This window comes from Aquila chrysaetos, chromosome Z (assembly GCF_900496995.4).
Source record: "Aquila chrysaetos chrysaetos chromosome Z, bAquChr1.4, whole genome shotgun sequence".
Classification (NCBI taxonomy): domain Eukaryota; kingdom Metazoa; phylum Chordata; class Aves; order Accipitriformes; family Accipitridae; genus Aquila; species Aquila chrysaetos.
The window spans coordinates 51,778,573-51,800,862 of record NC_044030.1 but is presented as its reverse complement, the minus strand read 5'-3'; the positions used below and the strand labels follow the sequence as shown (position 1 = coordinate 51,800,862).

Below are 22,290 nucleotides of genomic sequence, written 5' to 3'. Positions count from 1 at the left end.
AACACCCAAGAAAGACTTAAGAAAGTATAGTATTGGAGGAGAACATTAAAAAAACCTGGAAAATTATTCTTTGACAAACAAATCCTATTCTTTAGGATCCTATCCTACTCTTCCATCCAAAGATTGGTAGGAGTAGAGTGTTCGTTGCTAAATACAAAATGTGTACCAAGGTGTCTCTGAGATACTCCTGTGAGCTCAGTCCTCTACTCTTCAATGGAAATTTCCTACTGAGTATTTTAAAGATGCTATTTGTTGTTGTTGGTTTTTTGCACTGAAAAATAAAAGAAAAGAAACTAATAATCTACTTCATGTTTCTTTTTTGCTGTTGTTTCTGAAAGATCCAAAGCCCTGGCTTTCTGGACACTTAGTTGCAAGTGCAGCCAGGAACTCCTTTTCAAAACTTATGGACAAGCTGAATGTAATAATGGAGACTATTCCACTAGACAGCAGCAGGAGTATTACTCATCTGGAGGAAGACTCTTTGGTACAGAGGCTGGCTCATGGACTTCATAAAATAAATACCCAGGCCTTGGAAGCTGGATTGTGTGACAGACTGCCTGTTACGGTATGCATATTTATAGTGCCACTTCATGTAAACAGTGGGTTCACAGCATAAGTGTTACAGTGAAGCTGTCTTGATGGTACCATTAATTTTGTTTCAGATTGTTTATAAGTCTGTTACATTGAAGTCAGCTATGTAGAGAATCAGAAGTTGATTTGCAACACCAAAATCATTAGGGCAAGAATAGATCTTTTCTTCTATTGTCAAATAATTTTAAGAAGAGATTTGATGTATCCAAGACTTTTTAAAGTTCTATCAAAATTACATTAGCTTTATAAGAACAAACTAGCTTTTGGCTTTAACAAAATGTTAAGGTGGTGGTTCTTTTTTTTTTTCCTTTCTTTTTTCTCCTGCTTACTATTCTATCTTTCAGTAAACATAACCTTCTCCCCCTTTAACCAAAATGGAAGGATAAACTTTTTCTTACATAATTTGTCTTTTATTGTGGGCCTTACGTGAAAACAGGTATCTCCTTAAAAACAGAATTTTCAGTAACCCCCAACAGTAGGTGAAACAGTTTCACATTTTTGCACTCGTGTGTGTCTTTTACAGATGGAGTACAAAATGACAGCTTTGTCTAATTTTCTTGGTTATTAAATGTGATTGGCTTTATTGCTAAAATAGTGCATTTTATAGCACATGAATTTATTTCTGTTTACTAACAGAAAAGCATAGCATCCTTGCAGAAGCAAATATTTGAATTTACACAAAGACTTCATACAGCAGAGGTGGAACGCCGTTCACTGCGCCTAAAACTTGCAGAATTCAAGTGGAATTTCAGTGAGATGAAAAAAGAAGCTGACAAAGCCCAGAGCCTGCAAGAGCAATTAAATATGTTTAAGCAGTCTGTAAGTATATTTGATTTAGAGGAGACTGCTTACAAGAGATCCTCCTTTTTACACATTTTTTGATTTGTGTTCTTTTGAAAAACAAGTATAAAATCAATCTACTATAAACAGAATTTTCCAGAAGACTTGTCTTGTAAATGTCACTAAACTATAAGTCAGATGTATATAGAAGTATCTCCTTTCCATAGGAGTTTCTCTTTGATTTGTAGAATGAGGTATGCTCTGTAAATTACATGTTTGGTCTTCAGCAACCCAGGTTTTCTTCCGTATGTTGAAAATGTTGGTGTGATTTATATACCCTAAAAGGATTTACAGATTTCACTTCAACAGAGTAAAGTCAGCTGGAATGAGGGCTGAGGGTATCCAATAAGTATGTGCATAAGAAGTTCATAAAGCACAAACGTAGTATTTTAAACTCTGCATGGGTATTGCTGAATATTGTGATAGATATTTTACTGTATCTTTGAGTATGGATTATATCTTGAGCTAGTTAGTGCAAATTTTAGTGTGGCTGTTTCCTTGTGGGAGTAAGTTTATGGCAAGGAAAAAAAAAGCCCTCTTCTACTTTCTCAGTAGCACATGTGCACCGAATTCCTCTGATGGTTTGCTGTCGCTGATTGATTTACTTAAACACTATGGGTTCGTTAACCTGTAAATAGCACTGTCTGGCAGGAATGAGAAGAGACAACAAAAAGGTTACTTAACGTAGTCACAGCAAGTAATGGACACAGTGTTTGAGGGATTGATGCCATTCTGTGGGTTGTTGGTTTGTTCCCTGTCATACTGACAGAACTGTGCCTTCAGTCCTTATTGGAGGGGAGGAAACTTGTCTTGCTTTATAGCATGCTGGAGGTTCACTTAGCACCCTTCCTCCTATGCTTATTTTCTATAGGTTGCATTCAGAATTGAGCTCACATTTGAGCTATCTGGGAAAGTGAATGGATAAGGATTCTTACACATGCTTTAGAGGAGCACGGTATAACTGAAACAGTCATGTCCCAGCATGAGCAGTATTTTCTGTAGCTGTGCCCAATGTTGATTCTAAGGCCTAGTTGGTAGACCTGTCAGTGTGTCCCAATCAAAACACTTCCAAGCAGAGAATATTTAATAGATGATTTCACATCCATTCCCCTTCCTGTTCCTAGCTGGTAAAATGGATTTTTTTTACACAAATGGACAAGGTTATATCTAATCATCTTCAGTTTTGTTCTTAATGGGTTTCACTCCCGTACAGTTCTGGGACAGTTAGATGAAATTGTCTCATTTTGGGTTGTCGTTCAGATGTAGATGATGATTTTCCCTGAAGAATTATTTCTTCTCTCTGGAACATTTTGGGGAGGGGAGAAAGAGTCTGGGAAGACATGTACAAGTGTTAATAAGATACACACTGAAATTTGGGACATTATCTGCCTATTTCCTTCTAAATACTGATTCTTTACAACCTGGGGTGCTAATTTGAATAGAATAATGAATGCATAGTGTTCACAGTACCCTGAATACTTAAAAAAAAAAAATACAATGAATAAAGTTGTCTGCTATTTTATTGTTTGGTGATCTGTCTTCATGTTAAAAAGCCTAAATATTCATCTTTAGCATACTTTTGTTTTAGAATTTGATACGTTTGCAGGTGGAACTCTGAAAGTCAAGCATGTAAACAAGTGAATACAGTTACACAATCAAACACAATTTATTTCCCTTATCAGAAATTGATCACCCATGAGAGATTTGAAAGTGCATGTGAAGAATTAAATAATGCATTACATCGGGAGCATCAAGCACAAGTCCTTTTGAATGAACAGGCGCAACAGCTACAGGAGTTAAATAATAAACTAGAATTGCACTCCAGTGAAGAAGCAGATAAAAACCAAGTCTTAAGTGAAACTGTAAAGGTAAGAAGATTATCCTTCTGAAATAGGCACCAGAAATTTACCTTTTGGTGAATAAGCCAAATCTTGCAGTTCGTGTGCAAATAAAAATTACAGGAGTAAATGCACACATACTACTTGGTCCCTTGGAATTTTAGGGTACTCAGAAAACACTTTCAAGGTATAGAAAACAGAAAACAAAATTCAAGGTATAACTTCCCTTTTCTGTTTTCGGGACTGGGCGGTATACACCAATATCTGTACCATGTGAAGTGTCTGGATTTTACATGATACATGAGAGACCGCAGTTCTAGCTATCATGAGGTGTTTGCAGATTATAGGAAAAATGAGGGAAGAAATACAGGAATACTTTGATTTTTGATAGAGATCATGAGAATATTTAAAAGCATGGATTAGCTGTTTCCTGAATATAATCTTAGGGTAGAGAATGCATTTGTCAGCTTGGAATATGCTAGGTGAGAGTAGAGAAAGATCCTTTTTCATCAGGATTTAGAGTTTTCCTGATATAACGAGTAATGAGGGAAAAGATGTTATCAGAATATCTGATAGCAAATCAAGGAGCAGAGAGAGAATAAGAGGTTTGAAATCAGGTAGATATTTAACATGGGAAGAGAAGACGACTTGTGAAGGCAGGCTGGTACTGTGTGGTGACCTGAGCTCTGCAGCTTTTATTTATATTTTATTTAAAGCAAGCTTTGCTGCTTGTGTCTGCTCTTCAGCCCTGCTACTGTCTTTCCACCTCCCAGTATTCTTCTGTGAATTGATAGCTGAGCAAAAGAGACTGCTTCACTGCTATTTTGAGAAGTAGAAGCACTTGTGATTCTGCAGAAGATTTAGGGAGGAAGTGATAAGAAATGTCAAGAGGCAGGAGGGGAATGAAAAAGATGCAAGCTACAAAACTAGTGGAAATGTCAGAAACCATTGTTGAAAATATAACAGTGAAAATGGATGTCAAGGAGGATGACTTGCAGCAGAGTTGAAGTTTGAAGTGATGTACAGTGGAAGAAGCTGATGGATGTTGTTAAATTTATTAAGGAGGGTTTTCATTAGCAGTATTATTTACTAAAAATGCCTTACCTCACTAAGGGTGAAAGACAATGACATTTCCAATTTACCTGTTGGCTTTTATGGTTTTTTTCTCCCTCCCAGTCCCCTACCTTTGGGTGTTTCATATCAATGTAAGAATAAACTTGTCTAATGTTTAAGTCAGATTGCTTGTTAATACTATTGCTTTTTTGTTTCAGATGTAACTACAGTATAGATAAGCCATTAGACTTGTGTTTCATTTCTTTGGGAACTATTTGATTCAAGATTTTGAAATGGATATTAGGATCATTATGAAAGGAGGGAATAGAAGACAGATTTTACTTGAGATCTTCATTAGGGTCTACTCTTTATACATTAATGCATGGTATTTCACCACGTTTTACTTTATAGGTAAAACATACCTTTACATTTGTTCAGAGGAAATGAAACAAAAAGTCAACTGTAGGTATTTAAAATGTAGGATGGAGTTTTAAACAAATCTATTACATGAGTTATTGGATACTGAATCAGATTTCACAGCTTCTGTTTTTTATTAATTAAAGGCTAGATAAAAATTTTTTGAGACAGCAGTGATCCTAAAATGCATTCTAATTCTGCAACCCCCTAGCAGTTGTTTGCTACTGGAACAACATGATTTAGTGTAAAAAGCTTGATTATAGCTGAAAGCTGTAAAGATAAAATACAATGTAATAATATAGCTGTCGTGATAGGGTGGAGGCTAAGAAAGTTGACAAAATAAGCCTCAGAGCTGAAACTCGCAGTTACACTGATTTGGTTTTCTAAAGGTATTACTCCATAATTCTCAGTCCTTTTCATGGAGGAGTTTTGAACTAAATTTAAGTTGTAGACTTGTTGCCATGTACTGTCCCTAAACTTCTGTTTCAATACCAGAAGGTTGATTGACGTCTCTTAATTCCTTCATGACGTTTACTATAGTATTTAGCACAAAATTGCATTGAGGTTGTAATGGCCTGTGTCTGTGACTGTATCAAGGAAGGCAACAAGATCAGTTGTGGTAACATGGCAACACATATTCATGATCTAGCGTTTCTTGATTTTTTTTTTTTTTTAACCATGCATATATGATCTTATAATTATACTTCCTAAATCATCATCTCACCTTCTATATTTATCATTGTTTTTTACAGTTTCAGACCTGTGCTGAATAAGTACTTCCTAAATTCAACTAGCAGTCTAACACAAACTACTTTGATACCAAGGGGTAAAATTAATTTTTTTTATTTTGAGCTCAGCATGTTTGGGTTTTTAAAATTTAAGAAAAATTCTTTAATAAGCTTTTTTTTCCTCTCACAGTTTACCACAATCCCACTTTATTCATGGCTTTATTCATGACAGGCAGAAATGCTCTCTGCCTTCGCCCTGACATTTTAACTGACAGACCTTTTTCTCTTGGCTAATCGGTTTTTGTGACTTAAAATGGGTTTTCTTGTAGCTCTTGTTTTGCAGTACAGTGGAACAATCTCATCTCTGTAATAATCAACACTGACCTTGTAAAACAGTGTTCTTACAATTGCATAAGCTTTTAAACTCTTAAATGGTACAGGAGTATGGAAAAAAGAACCGTTGCAGTGAAAAAATATAATAGAAAAAGTACGCCTCCATCTTAAGATACAAAATAATCTATCAGTCTAGACTAAGTATATAAAAAGTTGGAGAATGTGGTGGTATACAAGTGATTTTGGATGGAGTAGAGTGTCGGGGGTAAAAAAACTTGCTTTGAATTCTTTATTCATAGTTTTAAAGCAGATAAGGGGAAGAATAAAATGTTAGTTCCGTTTACTTTTGATAACTTATTTTTAAACTTATTCACATTTCGGTAGCAATCAGTAAGGAGATATTTTTCTATTCATGTACTTTCCTAAAGTAGGCTTATTAAAGGAGTAATACTTAATTTCTTAGCTTTATCGGTTCAGATTTTAATCCTGTATATTTTTATCTTCTTAATGGCATATACCATAGAGACATCCAAGGTAGCCAATTACATTCAAGGTCAGCTGGAACTAAGCAACTCTTTTACACCATTTTTTTTTATTAGGTGAGGTAAATCAGTAGCTCTGATTCCTCTGTCTTTGAAGAGAAACTTTTACACAAATGTTAAACAGGCATCTATAGCAGACAATTTTTACTCCTTATACAAGCATGTCTTAATTCCAGTAAAATACTTTTTCTTCCTATTGACAGGCTCTGTGTGTATATTTACTTGCTTTTAGGTATGTTAGTACCTGTAATAAAACCTGTATCTTTTTAGGGTTTAATTTATGGAGCATGTCCTATAAATTGTTAATGAATAACTCTGTGTGCATTTCAAATGCAATATATGTTAAATCATGTAACTTGCTACTGATCTGCCTCAAAATAGTCTTCAATACATGTTTTAGAAGAAGATACCCTAAATTTGGGGTTTATTTACTGAGTTTAGTGAAGCTGCCATTGATTTACAACAGGATAAGTGAGAAAAGAGTATCATCCAAGTGCTTTGATAACACTCACAGAAAAATGTTTTCTGATGGGAAGATTTGGAGTGTTTATTTTCACTAGCTATTTCATTTAAGTCATTATATGCATATTCTGTGTTCAGAAAGTGTAGTATCCTTTGCCAAACAGACACATCCAAATTAATTAGATTCTGATGGAGACTGGGATTTCTAGGTTTGTTAGAAGTGGATGTTTTCCCTGAGCAGGCTCTCTGTTCTTGGTGTGGATTTCAGGTGAAGGTGGTAGACAGTTTGCTGCTTTTTGTTGCTTTTCCTCTTCATACATTTATAGCCACATATTTTCCCTGAAAAATAATTTCAGTTATTTATACAATTTCTTTTATTAATACCATTGCACACACTTTTCAAGTCAGTTTTATAGTTCACTGTTTCTGCAAATGATGCAGTATTCTAACTTACAGAAAGGTTAAAAGGCCTCACTTATATGAGGAAGACCAGGTGATTTTCATGCTTCTCAAATACAACAGCAAAGATTACAGTCACTATAAGAACAGAAATAGGTTTTGGATTTTTTTTTTTTTTTTTTTTTTTTAAACTCTCTGACATCTTAAGTTGGACAGACTGTTAGGATTTGGGTGCACTGAGGGATACTGTTGATTCCCAAAAACGTGTTTGTCACTTTGTCAAGAAACAATATTTCTATGCATTGCCCAGTTAAATTAAAGGCTGTTTTTTAAAGAAAGCAGTATAGCTGATTACCATTATCATCTAACTTAATAGAGAATTTGTATTAATCAAGTTTAGCATGTTAAAGAGAAGCAAGCTCCCTTCTGAATAGGTTAGAAACTAAAATTTATAATTCAATAAGTAAGTGGGTTTTTTTAGTTTCCATACTCTCTATGTTCTGAACAGCTAAATAATTTATAAGGTAGGTAAGAATGGATTAGCATTGCCATCTGCCCTATTCTTAGTCAAAAGAGGTCATATGTTTTCTCACTACAATAAATTACAGGTTGTCGTGGTTTAACCCCAGCCAGCAACTAAGCACCACACAGCCGCTCACTCACTCCCCCCCACCCAGTGGGATGGGGGAGAAAATCAGGAAAAGAAGTAAAAGTCGTGGGTTGAGATAAGAACAGTTTAATAGAACAGAAAAGAAGAAACGGATAATGATAATGATAACACTAATAAAATGACAACAGCAATAATGAAAGGATTGGAATGTACAAATGATGTGCAGTGCAATTGCTCACCACCCACCAATCGACACCCAGCTAGTCCCTGAGCGGCGATCCCCCGCCCCCATTCCCCCCCAGTTTATACACTAGATGGGACGTCCCACGGTATGGAATACCCTGTTGGCCAGTTTGGGTCAGCTGCCCTGGCTGTGTCCTGTGCCAACTTCTTGTGCCCCTCCAGCTTTCTCGCTGGCTGGGCATGAGAAGCTGAAAAATCCTTGACTTTAGTCTAAACATTACTTAGCAACAAATTAAAACATCAGTGTTATCAACATTCTTTGCATACTGAACTCAAAACATAGCACTGTACCAGCTACTAGGAAGACGGTTAACTCTATCCCAGCTGAAACTAGAACACAGGTTAAACAGTTTTGTCATGTATTTCAGTTTGTGTTAACGCTATTTGTAAAACAAGTAAGCTTGCTCATTCTCTTTCTCTGTTACATAACTTCCACTACTGATAACTTCTTAGATAGATAGTTTTCAAAGAGTTAGGTCAACTAAAGACTTGCACTGGAGCTGGTCCTTTGTGCTTTCTTGTTTAAAAGATTGCATATGCATTGTACATGGAATTTAGGTATATGGGAGGAGGTAGTCTTCCCAGGCTTCCTTCTAGCAGCTGCTATCTTTACATAATAGGAGAGACACAACATCCTGTTGTGGACTGGACCTGAGAGCTTCTCCTCACAGAAGGAAAGAGAAGACAACAGTGAGGAAATCTGCATTCTATTACTCAGTCTGTACTTCAGATATCTAAACTTACACTTTACCTTAAATTTCTCTCTTCTGTGGTTTGTCCATGAAGTTTCTTTTACTGTCTTACTGTCTACTTTTTTTAAAAATCACAAACTTGTGTATTAAATCTTCTCTTGGAGATAAATAATTATACACTATTCTGTTTAGCACTTTGAAGGCAGCTCTTTATGTTGTGGTTCACAGCTCTCCTTGCTTTGATTCTCTGGTTAGCCTCCAAGATTCAGAGTCCAAGGGTTGCCCTGTTCTTTTTCCACTTTAGAGATCATCACATTAGGAATCTTGATCCCTGCATTTCCTTGCTGAACTAACTTATTTCCAGCCAGCTTGTTAGGTCTGTGCATTTCCTTTGTTCTGTGCCTAGAGCATTCATCAGTATCAGCATGAGTAGTCTGGGGGGACAGAGGTCAGTACATGGCCATGCATGGTCAGTACTCAAAAAGTATTGTATTTCCTCCATAATCATCAATGAAGCAACCAAGCAACTAGCAACCAAGTTGTTGAAGGTCTGCCTTAACTTTTCTGAGTCAGGCTTTCTAGAAAATACATAAGTAATGAGCAGAATAGGAGAAAGAATAAAGTTAAAATCTGTTGTTATGAACTAGTTATGTGTTTGCATTAACATGAAGTTCAATACAACAATTCAAAATTTTGCACTATGAGTCACACAAACATAATTTAATTGGAAGCTCTTATTTTGAAAGTGTATTGGCATTAGCACTGTGTTACTGTTTCATTCCTCTGCAGTTCCTCTTTTGTCTAGTTTTGCAAGTTGAATGTCGGTAAAAGCTCATCATAATTTGAGCAATGTTAAGATTTTATATTGGAATTTGAACACATATTCATACCAGGTGAACATTTTTGTTACTTTTTAAATTATCCTACTACAAAATATTTTATTCATTAGTAGTAAGAGTATTATTCAGGCTGTTTTTGTCAGGCAAATTCTTTACTATCTTTGTATAGTAAGAAAATAATAAAATAATCTCCAAAATTGCTTCTACTTTACATTGACAGAAGAGTGAAAGGAATTGTCAGTTTATTACATTTATGTTCAATCTAGTCAGGTGTAAACATTATTAATCTAATAAGAAAAGACATCCCTATGTTAGAAAAATTCATATTTACTTTTAACGTGTCAAAGAGTTTAAGATAACTGAGGAAGATGCTTTCACCATTATAACAATTAGGGTGTAATTGAGGCACTGAGAGAGAACACTGGAATAAGTCATGATTATATAACATCACTTTCGTTAGTCTTTGAAAGCTAATTATGACCACGAGTTAATTTCCAAGTAATAACAGGTTTTCCTTTCTATAGTTTGATCATGCTAGTCTGATTCAGTAATCTGATTTCAACAGTTATTTTACTAATCATGCACTTAAGTGCCCTTCTGGTAGTTTGCAGAGGAAGGGAAGTAGAATTGTGCCCAGGAATAATGAAACTAATGTGGAAACAAGAGTCAAGAATTTGGACTGCAAGTTACTTCTCAACAGATGGCTAAGACCTTGGGTTTTTTGGTCTAATATGTTAATGACTGGCACACAGGAAAATCTAGAATGCTTTAGTTATATCTTTACAGTGTAGTAATGTTGCCTCTTTCAGAGAATGCTTTTTATTTTGAGTCTATTTGCAGCACTGTGCCATTCAAAAAAAAGAAATTCTGACACTCTGTCAAAGATTAAATAGAGAAAAAGGAAAACTTTAACAAAGGAATTGCATGAACCAGAGCATTTTTATAGTCTTTTAAAAGTAACTTCCAATGTTTTCTGGGTATTCCATTTGTAGGAACTATTTTTCTCCCTTGGGGGGAGGGGAGAGTAAATGGAACAATATTGGGATCTAAAAGCTTAATGGTTTTATTGCTGCATTGTAATTATACTAATAAACATCTCTGACCATGACCTTGGAATTTATAGTGTAGTGAGAAAGATTTATTGACATGTAATTTGGAAGAAAAATGGGATTATTGTGTAATTACAGTGTGTGGGTATTAAGCATATGTACTTACATACCATTTATCCCTGTTATTTCAAGACCTTCAACTATGTTTCAGTTTTCACTCAAAAATACAGAAAGGCTTCTTGGTAAATCCAGTGCCTGGGAGATCTTTGTTATATTATTGGGTCAACTACAAAGTAACTTTGTTACCTTGAGATGTGCAGAGGGGATCAATAGATCTTTAAAACAGCATGTGATGTTTTTAAAGAAGTATTCTAAACCCTATTTTTCCTAGTAGTTTAGATATCAATGTGTAGGACTTTCTGCTATACAGGTTCTTGATATACAAGTCCTTTATATATAGATTTGCTTCTTGCTGCTGTTTATCTAGGGTATCTCTAGGGCCCCGTCATTTTTTCACCTTAGGTTTTCCCGTGATCTCCCTTTCTATTTGTGTGAAGCTAACTGTGTAAAGATCTTTGTATCTTCTTGTGAAACTGTAAGTAACTCGCTCTCAAACACCTCTTGGAATATAATTAAGCTATTGGAGTATGTATGTATTTAACTGGCATAAGGCTAAAGCAAGAGATGCATTCCTTTGCACTTTGGTCCCCTTTCTTGGCTACATACTATGACAGCGGCCATGCCTATCTTTCATGTAATTTGGTTTTTGAGTTTAGTTTGTCACCCTATTTTCATTAGGTATTTGATGATTTTCAAGGGCAAGTTGTTTCAAAACTCATACCACTTTCAGCTTCCAAAGTCTATACTATGCTATCTTCTTTTAATCATGAAAAGCATGAACACACTTCGAGATTGTACCAGGGTAACAAACTCAAAACAAAAATTATTTTTTTATGTTGCCTAAATTTTTGTGTTGATTTTTACAATATGTATTTATGAAAAACCCACTGAAGTTCTTGTTGCTACATGAATCTTCTTACTGTCTCAGAAGTACTTAAAAAAATTTTTTTAAAGCTTTCTAGCTAAAGTAAATGCACATTAATTGTTGTTTTGTTTTGTTTTTATCCTGTGGACTATACAGTAAGTAATTAAATGATTTAAAAATTGTGAATTTAAGATTCTCAATAATAAGTAACAGTCCTAAGGTTTTAATTACAAATAGTACTTCGCTGTCATACAAGAAAATTCCTCAGGTGTGAGAATGAAGAAATAAGTGTTCTTAAAAAAAAAAAAGTTAATGATAATTTACTAAAATAATTGTTTGTGTGGTATCACCCAATGTGTTTGATAATAAAGCATATTTATTACTGTTGCTTCTATAGGTGAGTGAAGTAGGTAATTTCCCAAGTTTTCTACCATTGTGGTGCCATTTTATCTTACACTTAGGAAACATACCAAAAGTGAAAAATATGAATAATAAGTCTCAGCTGGCACTTGGTATGAGACAAAGCATATCCAGAGGGAAGGGAGACACCTAATCAATATGCCTTTATAGCACTTTGATCTCCTTGCTGAATATTGGGATGTAATACATCTTTGATGCTTTTTCAACAGAATGATTTAGAAGTTGCCTTTTGTACAGTAAAACAAAATTTAACTAATATCTGTTCTTTCTGCTTAGAGGACTACTCTCCAGTTTTTAATAAAGGGAGGGATAGGGGTGACCTGTGTAAAAGAATAGACCTTTTAGTATGAAATTACATATTTATCAATTCATTCTTATTTTATTGAGGTTTAAAAAGTAAAAGGGATAAAGAGAATCATGTATATGTGTTTTCCCCCTGCAGATACTTCATGCAGCAGGATGTGGTTGACAAAATAAAATGTGCATACACCAAACAGCATTTGGGGCTGTCTCTGGAAACACATATACCTGAATACAAATGTACAGTTTGATCAGAACTCTTCTGAAGGAGAATGCAGTGTTTGAATGTAAGCTGTATAAAGTGATAAATCTGCCAAAGCCTGCATTAATGTTAGTGCCATGTTAAAAAAAGATTTCTCCAATTCATTAATTAAAGAAAATGAAAAACTCGTGCTGAAGCAAGATCAAAACTTTAGGGGGCATAAAATTGACATACTTGACATTGTCCATAACTGCTTAATGTGATGGCTCACACTAATGTGCTAGTGTCTGGCGGAATTGTGCAGCAGCCTCTTCCAAGAAACTGCTGCTGAATGACCTATAGCACTAAACTTAACTGGGACCACCAGTATATTGAGGTCATGGACAGTGTATTTTCTTACTCAGAACTGAGTCTTAAGTCCTATTTAGAAAATTTCTTGAAACTATTCTAAAGACTCTTAGGATTCCCTTTTTTTGAACCAGTGTCTGAAGAGAAGACATATAGCCAGTGTACCATAGTACTTGTTTCTTAAATTTAGTTCTGAAGCAGAATGCTGTGTGATTTAACCTGTCCCTGATGACTTTTTAGTCTGTGTCCAGATTCCCACTGACTTCAAATTGTATGCCTTTTAAAATAAACAGTGGGAATGAAGTTGTGGTTATTTAATTTGTAAGTAACATTTCATTGTCACTGTTAATAATTTTATTGCAGTTGTTTCTCCTTCCTGAATTATCTTAACTAACTGTTACGATTTAGAAATATTCCAAACAAATTGAGGGATGCAGATCCAATGGAAGAATATTTTTTTTAAAACTTAAAATAGTCTGTTCCTGGGCTTAGAAATGTCACTGGTAATGCAAGATCATTAAGGACATGATCAGAGACATGGTTTGAGCCCAGTTCACCTATAATGAAATGCAAGAAACTAGTGGGATATGTTGTGTCATCATAGATATCCAGCTAAATATTTCTGTGTATGTACATGTGATACAGTAGCACTTTTAAATCATAGTAAAGATAAAGTCTAAGTGCTGTTTGTATCTTTATCTTGCACATTGTGTGCTAATGTGCATTGTTGGATAATGTATAGCAAAATTCAGCAACAGTATTACAGATGCTTGTGTATAGCAGAGAGCAGTGTTACAGAGCAGCATCAGAATTTCCCTGTAAAGTTAGGTGCCTCACTTACATACAGGTACATGAGAGAGTTAGGAAAAGTCCTCTTTTGCAGTACCAGGCATAAACCATCTTTTTGAAATCTTGCATCTTGGAATTGTAACAACCCTAAGGCTGGGGTTCTATCAGGGTTAAAAGTGTAACAGTGAAAAAAAATAGGATTACTTCTTTTCTGTGGCACTTAAGTAGCTGATATAAAGGCATGACACTGCCAAAGCACAGAAAAGCTGCTGCTTCTGCAGGGCTGGATCTTGTCTAGTCTGCAGTTACACAGGGTGAGGTATTGTGGTGGGAAAGGAATTTACTTTACTAGGGAGAAAAAAGAAACATCAGTCCTGAGGTAGCATGTCAGAGGTGAATGAGGAGTAAAAGATCGTGTACTCATGCCACCATGCATGTGATTCCAAAAATTTATTCTCACTTAACATCAAGGGGTTTTCTAATACACTTAAAACTCACAGTGATAAAGCCTGAGTTTTTCTAAAATTGTCTTTGTTCCATTAAGGTAGTATAATCTTTCTCTGCAGCATTCCAGTAATAGAACATAATTCACTTAGCTCAGAAGATGATAAAAATTTCTAGATTATCATGTGCATAAATTTTATTATGTACTTTAACATTTTCCAAAACATTGTTTAAAAGTAGGACTTAATTATTATCTCTGATTGGATTACTGTATGTCTGGAAAGCCCAGTGCATCTTGGTACTCAAAAGGGTGTCCCTCAACTTTTTCAACTTCTACTTCTCTTCAAATGCACCAGTGTACCTAGCTAACACATTTTAACATCGATGCTTTTGTTTGCTAATCCTAACAGTCCATGAGGATCTAGCCTATGTGTGGGCAGTTTATATTGTGTGGTTACTTCCTATAAAAACTTCTGAAGTTTTGTTTAGTTTTACTTACTTTGAAGCTGAGTGACATGTGAACGTAGGATGTCTTGTCTGGAAGAAGTGTTATGTGGAATTATTCAGGAGTAGCTACTGTGTTTAAATTAATAAGCTCTTTTAATTCACAATGACATTAAAGCATACACAGGTCAGTGACTTCATAAAGCATTTTCAGTCATGCTTTGCTAAACAATCTGAGCTAATGCAATTGAAAAATGCATTCTTCTCTTGTTGATCAGAGTAGATTTTCTCTTGAGAAATAAGTCTGCATTGTAGCACAGAGATATTAAACCTAACTGTAAGTCTAAATCTAGCCTGAACCACTGCAGGTAAAATGCTTGTGGTACCTTGACTTGCTTGGATGTCTGAGAGCTACGCTTCAGTCAATAAATGGACTGTTGTCTAGACATACATAGGTAATGCCATTTGCTTTCACAATGTGAATGCTTACTATTTCAAATTACTTTTATAAGAAAAATCTCCTGCAAATGAAAACATATGCATTTTCCCCATCCAATCCATTGACTAACTCTCACATAAATTTTTATTGAAATGTTTCTTAATACTTAGGTTCTAGGTCTTGAAGAGTAACTGTATATCACAGCTGCTTTTTAAGCTACCAGCACAATCATTTTACTTACAATTGTCTTAGAGATGATTGCTTGACTTTTTTGTGACACTGATTTGACTAAAGCTTTCTATATTAGCATAGTTTATGCTCCAATATTATGAGGGCCTCTTATATAAAACAATCACAAGCAATTGTATTTGACATTGGGCCAGAAATGTGAACGTATGTCTGCAAGTATCCCTTCATTTGCTGGTATTTTGTTATTTTGCTGGTATTGGTTATTTATTAAAATCGTTGTACTGGTTGGCATTACTGTTCTGCTTAGTAGACCCACTTGTGCTCAGTGACCTCGTTACACAGGGCACTTTCTTAGACCTGAAGAGCCATTTTGCACCTTGTTAGATAAACTGTGATTTGTAAACTATGTTTAACTGCTTCCATGTTCCATCACATACTTAGAGAAGAGTCATCAGGTATGTCCTATCTCAGAATGCCAGCTTATGAAAAGACTGCTGCTGTCAGGATGAGGGTCCAGTAGCAAAGAGGTTAAAAAAATCACTGTTTTTTCTGCAAAGCAGATACAGCTCATTCAAGTGTCCTTTTGAGTACTCGTATTTCTTTTCCTAGATAAGTTTAAAGGGCATGTGAAAGTATTTGTTATTGAAGGGATGTCATGGGTGGTCAGCCTCAGGTTAGCTCTGCTTTGCAAGAGCGGAACAGCCACATGGAGTTCATTTCAAACTGTTTTGAGACACTACTGCAGCGCCTATGAAACACACAGTGAATCCAGATACAGTATGTTGATATTGCAGCTTGGTTTCCAGTTGAGAAGCGTAAATTCATCTTATTTGTTGACATAGGTCTAAGTGTATGTCTTAGATGTTCTTTTTTTTTTTTCATGTATTGATGAGAAGTCTGTTATGAATTTTTTTTCTGCCACAGAACTTTTTTCTGTGAGATTTTTAATCTGATATTTTGATAGAAGTTTCATTTTAAGTTGTTCTTGATAAGTAACAATTCTTTTCAGAAAACATCCTGTGGAAATTCAGCTGTATAGTTTGAGCTCGTGTAATTTGGTTTGCATTGCAGTCATGCACACTAAAAATACAGTTGACATTAAATATTAATGTAACTTCTTGTACCTTTTGAATTTGGACCTCATGAAGATGCAAGACTTCTCTAGGTTATCTGTAGACTGTCTTTTGAGGGGCACTCAGAGATCATCCTGAAGATTATATTTACCAACAGGGATAATGGGAAGTGTGTTTCAACTGGTGGAGGAATGGATGCTCGCTAAACTTTGTATTTTTTTTTTGTCATTGTGGAATTTCATTAGTTATGTGTGTAGGACAATTTTCAGGATGTATTCAGTGTACAGGTCTTTTAAAAAGTAATATTTTGCATCTAAATGGAAAATGTACATATAAAACTTCATCCTGAAGACAAAGTCTTTAATTTCACAAACTAGTTCATAATAAACATACTGCAGTATGTTTGCATATCTTGTAGTGCTGTGTTGTGTCTGTGTAATTTAAACTAATTTAGTAAGCAATTTGATCTAGCTTTAGTTGTTCTTGGAAAATATGCTCTCAGTATAAATGTCACACATACTTTGCATGAATTTAAACTGTGACTGTCATGGTTCATCTAGAGTGATTGTCCATCTGTTATCTTGTGAACAGAGTGCTTTTTTGTGTGTAAAAAATGACAATGTTAAACTTCAATTTATTTTTGTAAGTGGTTTTGAAGAAAGGGATTCTTCACTGCAAAGCCTAAGCTTGTTAAAATTATTTGTGGAAGGACCCAGCCGACAGACATCCAATGAGATTTTTCTTCAGTGCTATCAGTTACTTGCTGTTCTCTCCAGCAAATGGTTTTTCATAGTCATTTTATGTGGAAAAAAACCCTAAATCTAAAATACCTCTAAAGTGAACTCCTTCTAAGGATTCTGATGAAAACCCAACTGATCCATGAGCTTTTGGTGGACTGTAGAGGAAGGAGTGCAGTTATGTCTGAATTAGCACCTGAATGCCTAAACATCTGACTTAAACAGATAACTGGCATTTTATGGAATGTCAATAAATTGGGAGTTTGGCTTCTAAGTTGGTTCAGAATCACTTGTGCTTGAAAGTGAAAGCTCAGCATCTTCACAGAACTATGTGCAGACATAGTAGGTTTTTAAAACCTTCATTCTTCTTATCGTATTTAGCCTCAAATTCCTAACAATTGTAATTGTCCACAGAAAACATTTCAAGATAAATGCATTATCAGGTTTTGAAATTTTCTTATTTTTGTAAATACTAAGACCTGGGGGGGCAAAATAAGGGCTATATTGTGGATTAAGTGAAATATCTCAAGGCTGTGCTTTTCTGATAACTGAACCTGAAGTGACCTTTCTCAGACACAATTACAGAGCTGTATGTTTTTCCTTTAATTTCATCAGGGGTTTAATTAGTATACAAATAAAACTTCCCTTATCTTCCTTTCTACCTAATTGGCTTGTCTTCGCTTATATATGAAGAATGTGAAAATGGGCTGTAATTAGGGTGACCGTGTTAACCTTTTTTTCTCAAATGTACTGTTGCCTAAAGGCCTCAAGGCCTAAAAACAGTGCTTTGGATTATTGCTTTGCAATCACTATGGCTCTCCCATAGGTTTTCTCATGAGCAGAAGGGCTTTGGGTGCTGCAGGTTCCCACTGCTTAACGGGATCTTCATTCTTCTCCCCACTAAATGTTTATTGATTATCTCACTGCTCCACACTCAGCCTCCAACAACTTAATATCAGGTGACAGTCAGGAGAGTTCTCCAAGTAATTAGAGTGGAGCATTGAGGGAACAATTAGGAGCAGAGTTATTAAACTTGATTTATCCTATTCTCTCCTGAACACTTTCTTGGATATCAGAACATCACACTTTCACAATCTACCCTGGCTGAGAAATTAGTGGCTAACCTGCTGCTTATCATTGTTGCCTTGCTGCCTTGAGGCACACCCTCTTGGTTTCAGTCACTCAGCTGGAAATATTAGAGTCCATAAAGTTTATCAAGGGTTTTAATTAGATCAATCTGAAGAAGAAAAAAAAGAGAGGCTTAGCAGCCATTACTTTAGAATACTCCACGCTGTATTTGAGCAATTTCCAAGGCTTGACTTTAACCCACAGTAGCAAGGAACTTCAAGTGAATGCTGAAACTGCTTTTAGAGAGCTAAAATCAGTTTACATTTTGCTTAGATATTGCAGTATTATTGATAGGTAAAGTCTGAATCCTTAGGAGATTTCTGTAAATAATGGTGAAAGCTTTGAATATAATAAAGCAGCTGTTCAGTGAGATATTTGATTTAAGCATTTCTATATTGCTTCGTCACCAGCTAGTGTGGATTGCTGCCCATGCCTCTCAAAGAGTTAGGCTTCGTGCTTTCATCCCTGTTATTGCCTCATTAATAGGCCTGTGCATGCAATTGGTAAGCAAGATTAGTTAGCAGCTCCCAGAAGATTTTGATACCTAGTGGGTCTCTTCACCATTTGTGGTCAGTGAGGAAAGCTTTATGTGAGAGCAGACAACTCTTCAGCCCCTGTAGAAGGATAGCTATCTAATAAAAATGAAATAAATACACATAATGTTCCTATTATCCTGTCTTTCTTCATTCATTTAGACCACTGGAATCTTGGAGCCACACTCTATTCCAGCAGCCTCTACAGCAAAAGTTGCTTGCATCAAAATATTAGCAGAATTACCTATTCTACATCGGCCAGAGCTCAGTCCTGTGACTACATCTTAAAAACAGATTTTTCAATCAGACGAGAAGGTCGGAAGGACAAAGTGTTGGCACCAGAGACATTGTTCTCTGTTCAATGAATTTTGTTTGTTAAAAAGATGGTGGAGCGGGTGGCTTGACTCTGTTTTCGTATCTGTTTCCTCAATGCTGACTTAGCCTAGAACAAACAAACAAACAAACAATAAACACAATAAATGGAGGAAGATAATGTTCATTGTTCTTAAATTAAAGACAGCTCCTTTTATCCTTGCTAATCCACATCTGGTTTCTTGGAAATAACTTTTCTGAAAATCTGAGAGTTCACAAATTCAGCTGTTCAGACAGGGCTTTGGTAGCTGCTGATGGCATTAGGGTAGAATTTCTGAAAGCCACACTTCTGGTTTTGGATATCTTTATCCTAATAATGCAGTGGAAGAATGAGATCTGTGTATTTATCTTTTCTTAGGTGAAAAATAGCATTCTTCATCAAAAATAATGACATAAGATGCAGAATAGAGTTATTCAACCTGCAGTAATTTGAGCAAAACTAATACTAACATTTCTGGGGTTTAGAATTTCTTAAATAAACTCCTGATTGGTTTTTTTCTTACAGCAGTGATTAATCTCAGCCTGGATTTTGTAAATTGCTGAACAGAGAGTTCAGGTGGAGGTGCTGTACCTTCCAAATACTCTGTTGAAATAACTGGTTGCTTTTTTGTCTTGAGAAATGTTTGAAGAAAACTTATGCCAATCCACAGATTTCAGTTTATTTTGCAGGATTATGCAGTTTTATGCTGTACTTTGTTATTTTATAGAAATTTTCTCTAGCATATTGTTTTTTGAAGTGCCTTTGACGCTTGACAAGGTCTGAACCTTTTTCAGATTAGTTGAGTTTTCAATGCCCTCCAAATTATTATCAGCTTTTGTATATACTGTTCTTAATACATATCCACAGCATAACACCTATTATCCATGTTCCACAGTCCAGGCCAAGTAATGCTGAGTACAAATTATGCATTCTTAGAACTTAAGCAGAAAACATATCCGTCAATTTTGAAAACAAGGTGCAAGAGCTCAGTCTTGCAACTGTGCAGCCTTCGCTATCCTTCTATATTGGTTAAGAATCTGTCAGGGAATTTGCATTTGGTAAAAGAATGTTTATAGTCACCTATTATAATTTCTTTCTAAAAAGGCAATTAACAGCTGTAAGTAAAATGTAACATTTAGCAAACTATGAAATCATGTTATTAATACTCCAGTCTATAAAAGTATTGATTTATCCCAGCAGAAAGGAGTAGCAACTAGCCAGGTTCTGTATTAATTAGTTCTGTGTGCTATTTGTCATCTGTTGGATTAATCTGAATTGATTTAAAGCATGTTGTGTTAATTCTAAGCCAGAGAGAAACATTAAAAAAATACACGTACTATTTTGCATATTGGAAAACTAATGTTAAAATAGTGAAAGCACCATAAAATAGTGATTTATTCTTAGCAAGAATTGCAGCAAAGCTGTACTTAATGCACTAACAGAGAATATTAGATTCTTATTCTTTTTTAATCCTGAAATTTCTGAATAGTGCAGAATATTTAAATAAATGCTACTTTGTTTATTCCCTTTCTTTCTTTGTCAATCCTTTTCTTTAATGTTCATTATAAATTCAGTTTTGAGAATATTCTGCTCTCTTTAATGCTGTACTCTTGATTATTTCCACTGTGTTTAGATCTGGTATTTGTAAATATAGTACCTGTAGCACAGTATGTGTACCTGTTTGATAAACAAATAACTTTATTTTATAAAACGTATTTGTACACAGGCAGTATACTAAAAATGGGGGGTTCTGAGTTAGTAATGGTTTTCCTAGAGAATTTGTAAAACCTTAGCATGTAATGGTCCAAATCTACTTCACAGTCAGTCTGTTTTCCACTTTGTTTAATAGCCTATGGCATAAATTGAAGTTAATTATTTGGGCTGACAAGTAACTCTGCCTTCTGTCTGCTTGCAGAGACTCTCTGAGGCAAAGATGGAGCTGAGAAGAAAAGATCAATCTCTGCGTCAGCTCAATAGACTTCTTACCCAGCTGGAGCAGGACAAGCGTGGACTGAAAGAGAGCATCCGTGATGCAGAGAGTGCCCTCTGCATGGCAGTGAAGTGAGCGCTGGGACCTTGGGGAGATCACTTAAAACGGACAAAAGATCAATTCTTACTTTCATGCACAGGGTTTTAGCCCTGGCTAATGTAATGCTAGAAAACAAAAGTACATCTGTCTCTCTTTGAAATTCAGTGATAGTCTTCTACAAAGAAAACTGTTAGTTCAAGATACTAGATGGTATGTTTTCTGTAGTTATCCCATAATAGTGCTCCAAATTCTGGGTCCTGAAATAGCATGGGCATTTTTATTTGCCAATTATCTTACTGAGTTGACAGCATCTCTTTGGCAGATCCTTAACACTCTGTTTATTTAAGAAACAATTGCTTGTTTTCTGTTTCCACGTCATCTTTTTATAGAGAAATACAGTTTGTTTATAATAAATACACAAACATCAGCTAGGTGACAGGTCTTGGCTGCCAAAGGGGCTGAAACCCATTTTGGACCTGGTCTTGTCTGTGGAATAGGATAGATCTTTCAGCTGATTTCAGAGAGTTTTGGATTTAGACATAAAACCCACGCCTTTTTATACCATAACCTGGAGAGTGGAAGGAAATGTTCAGGGACCAATCTTGAAAAGATTGGTAGTCAAAAGATGTTCCATTGACTTGAATAAGATTATTACTAACCTCTTACAGTCATATAGTCGGATAAAAAGATAAATCTTTGCAGACTCTCTTATCTATTACTCTTATTGTAGTATGTACTTTCAATATTGTTGGTCCATGGCTGTTTTAAAAAAAGTTTAATTTAAAATTAAAATTTCTCATTATACCTGGGATACATTTGCTCTGAAGAACAGTATCTTAGAAGCTTTAAGGGTTCTATGCACAAGTGAAATAATGTAATTAATATAGTTATCAGTGAAATGTTTAACAAGCTAATTAAAATGAAAAATGTTATTTGGTATGGGTATACTAAACCAGATGTGACCTGAAGAAGGATTTGCTCTGGAAAGCTTGCCCCTTTTTCACCCTGCCCCAGCCTATTTTATGCACTGTAGTAAAGATCATTCCCTGCGACCTTTCTTATATTCATAAAAAGTTATTTTAATGTGAAGTGGTTTTAAAATTGGTTTTATTTCTGTATATAGCAATTGAATATTGACAGAGAAAAAACCTATACCACTTACTGTTCTACCAACTCTTCATAAAAAATATCTTTTTTTCCCTTTGGAACATACAAGCAAAGTAAGACTTTACTTTTGTCCAG

The 22,290-nt window shown here is 35.3% G+C and overlaps 1 protein-coding gene across 6 annotated transcripts in view; it reads left to right on the top strand.

Annotated features, from left to right (window-relative positions):
* Positions 1–22,290, top strand: part of CCDC171 (coiled-coil domain containing 171) — a 153,273-nt gene that overhangs the window by 73,238 nt on the left and 57,745 nt on the right. For all 6 annotated transcript variants that reach the window (XM_030004382.1, XM_030004383.1, XM_030004378.2 and 3 more), the window contains exons 18-21: positions 339–565; positions 1,228–1,410; positions 3,114–3,299; positions 20,935–21,080. In XM_030004382.1, coding sequence (XP_029860242.1) covers positions 339–565; positions 1,228–1,410; positions 3,114–3,299; positions 20,935–21,080 — 742 coding nt within the window. The remainder of the gene's footprint in view (positions 1–338; positions 566–1,227; positions 1,411–3,113; positions 3,300–20,934; positions 21,081–22,290) is intronic.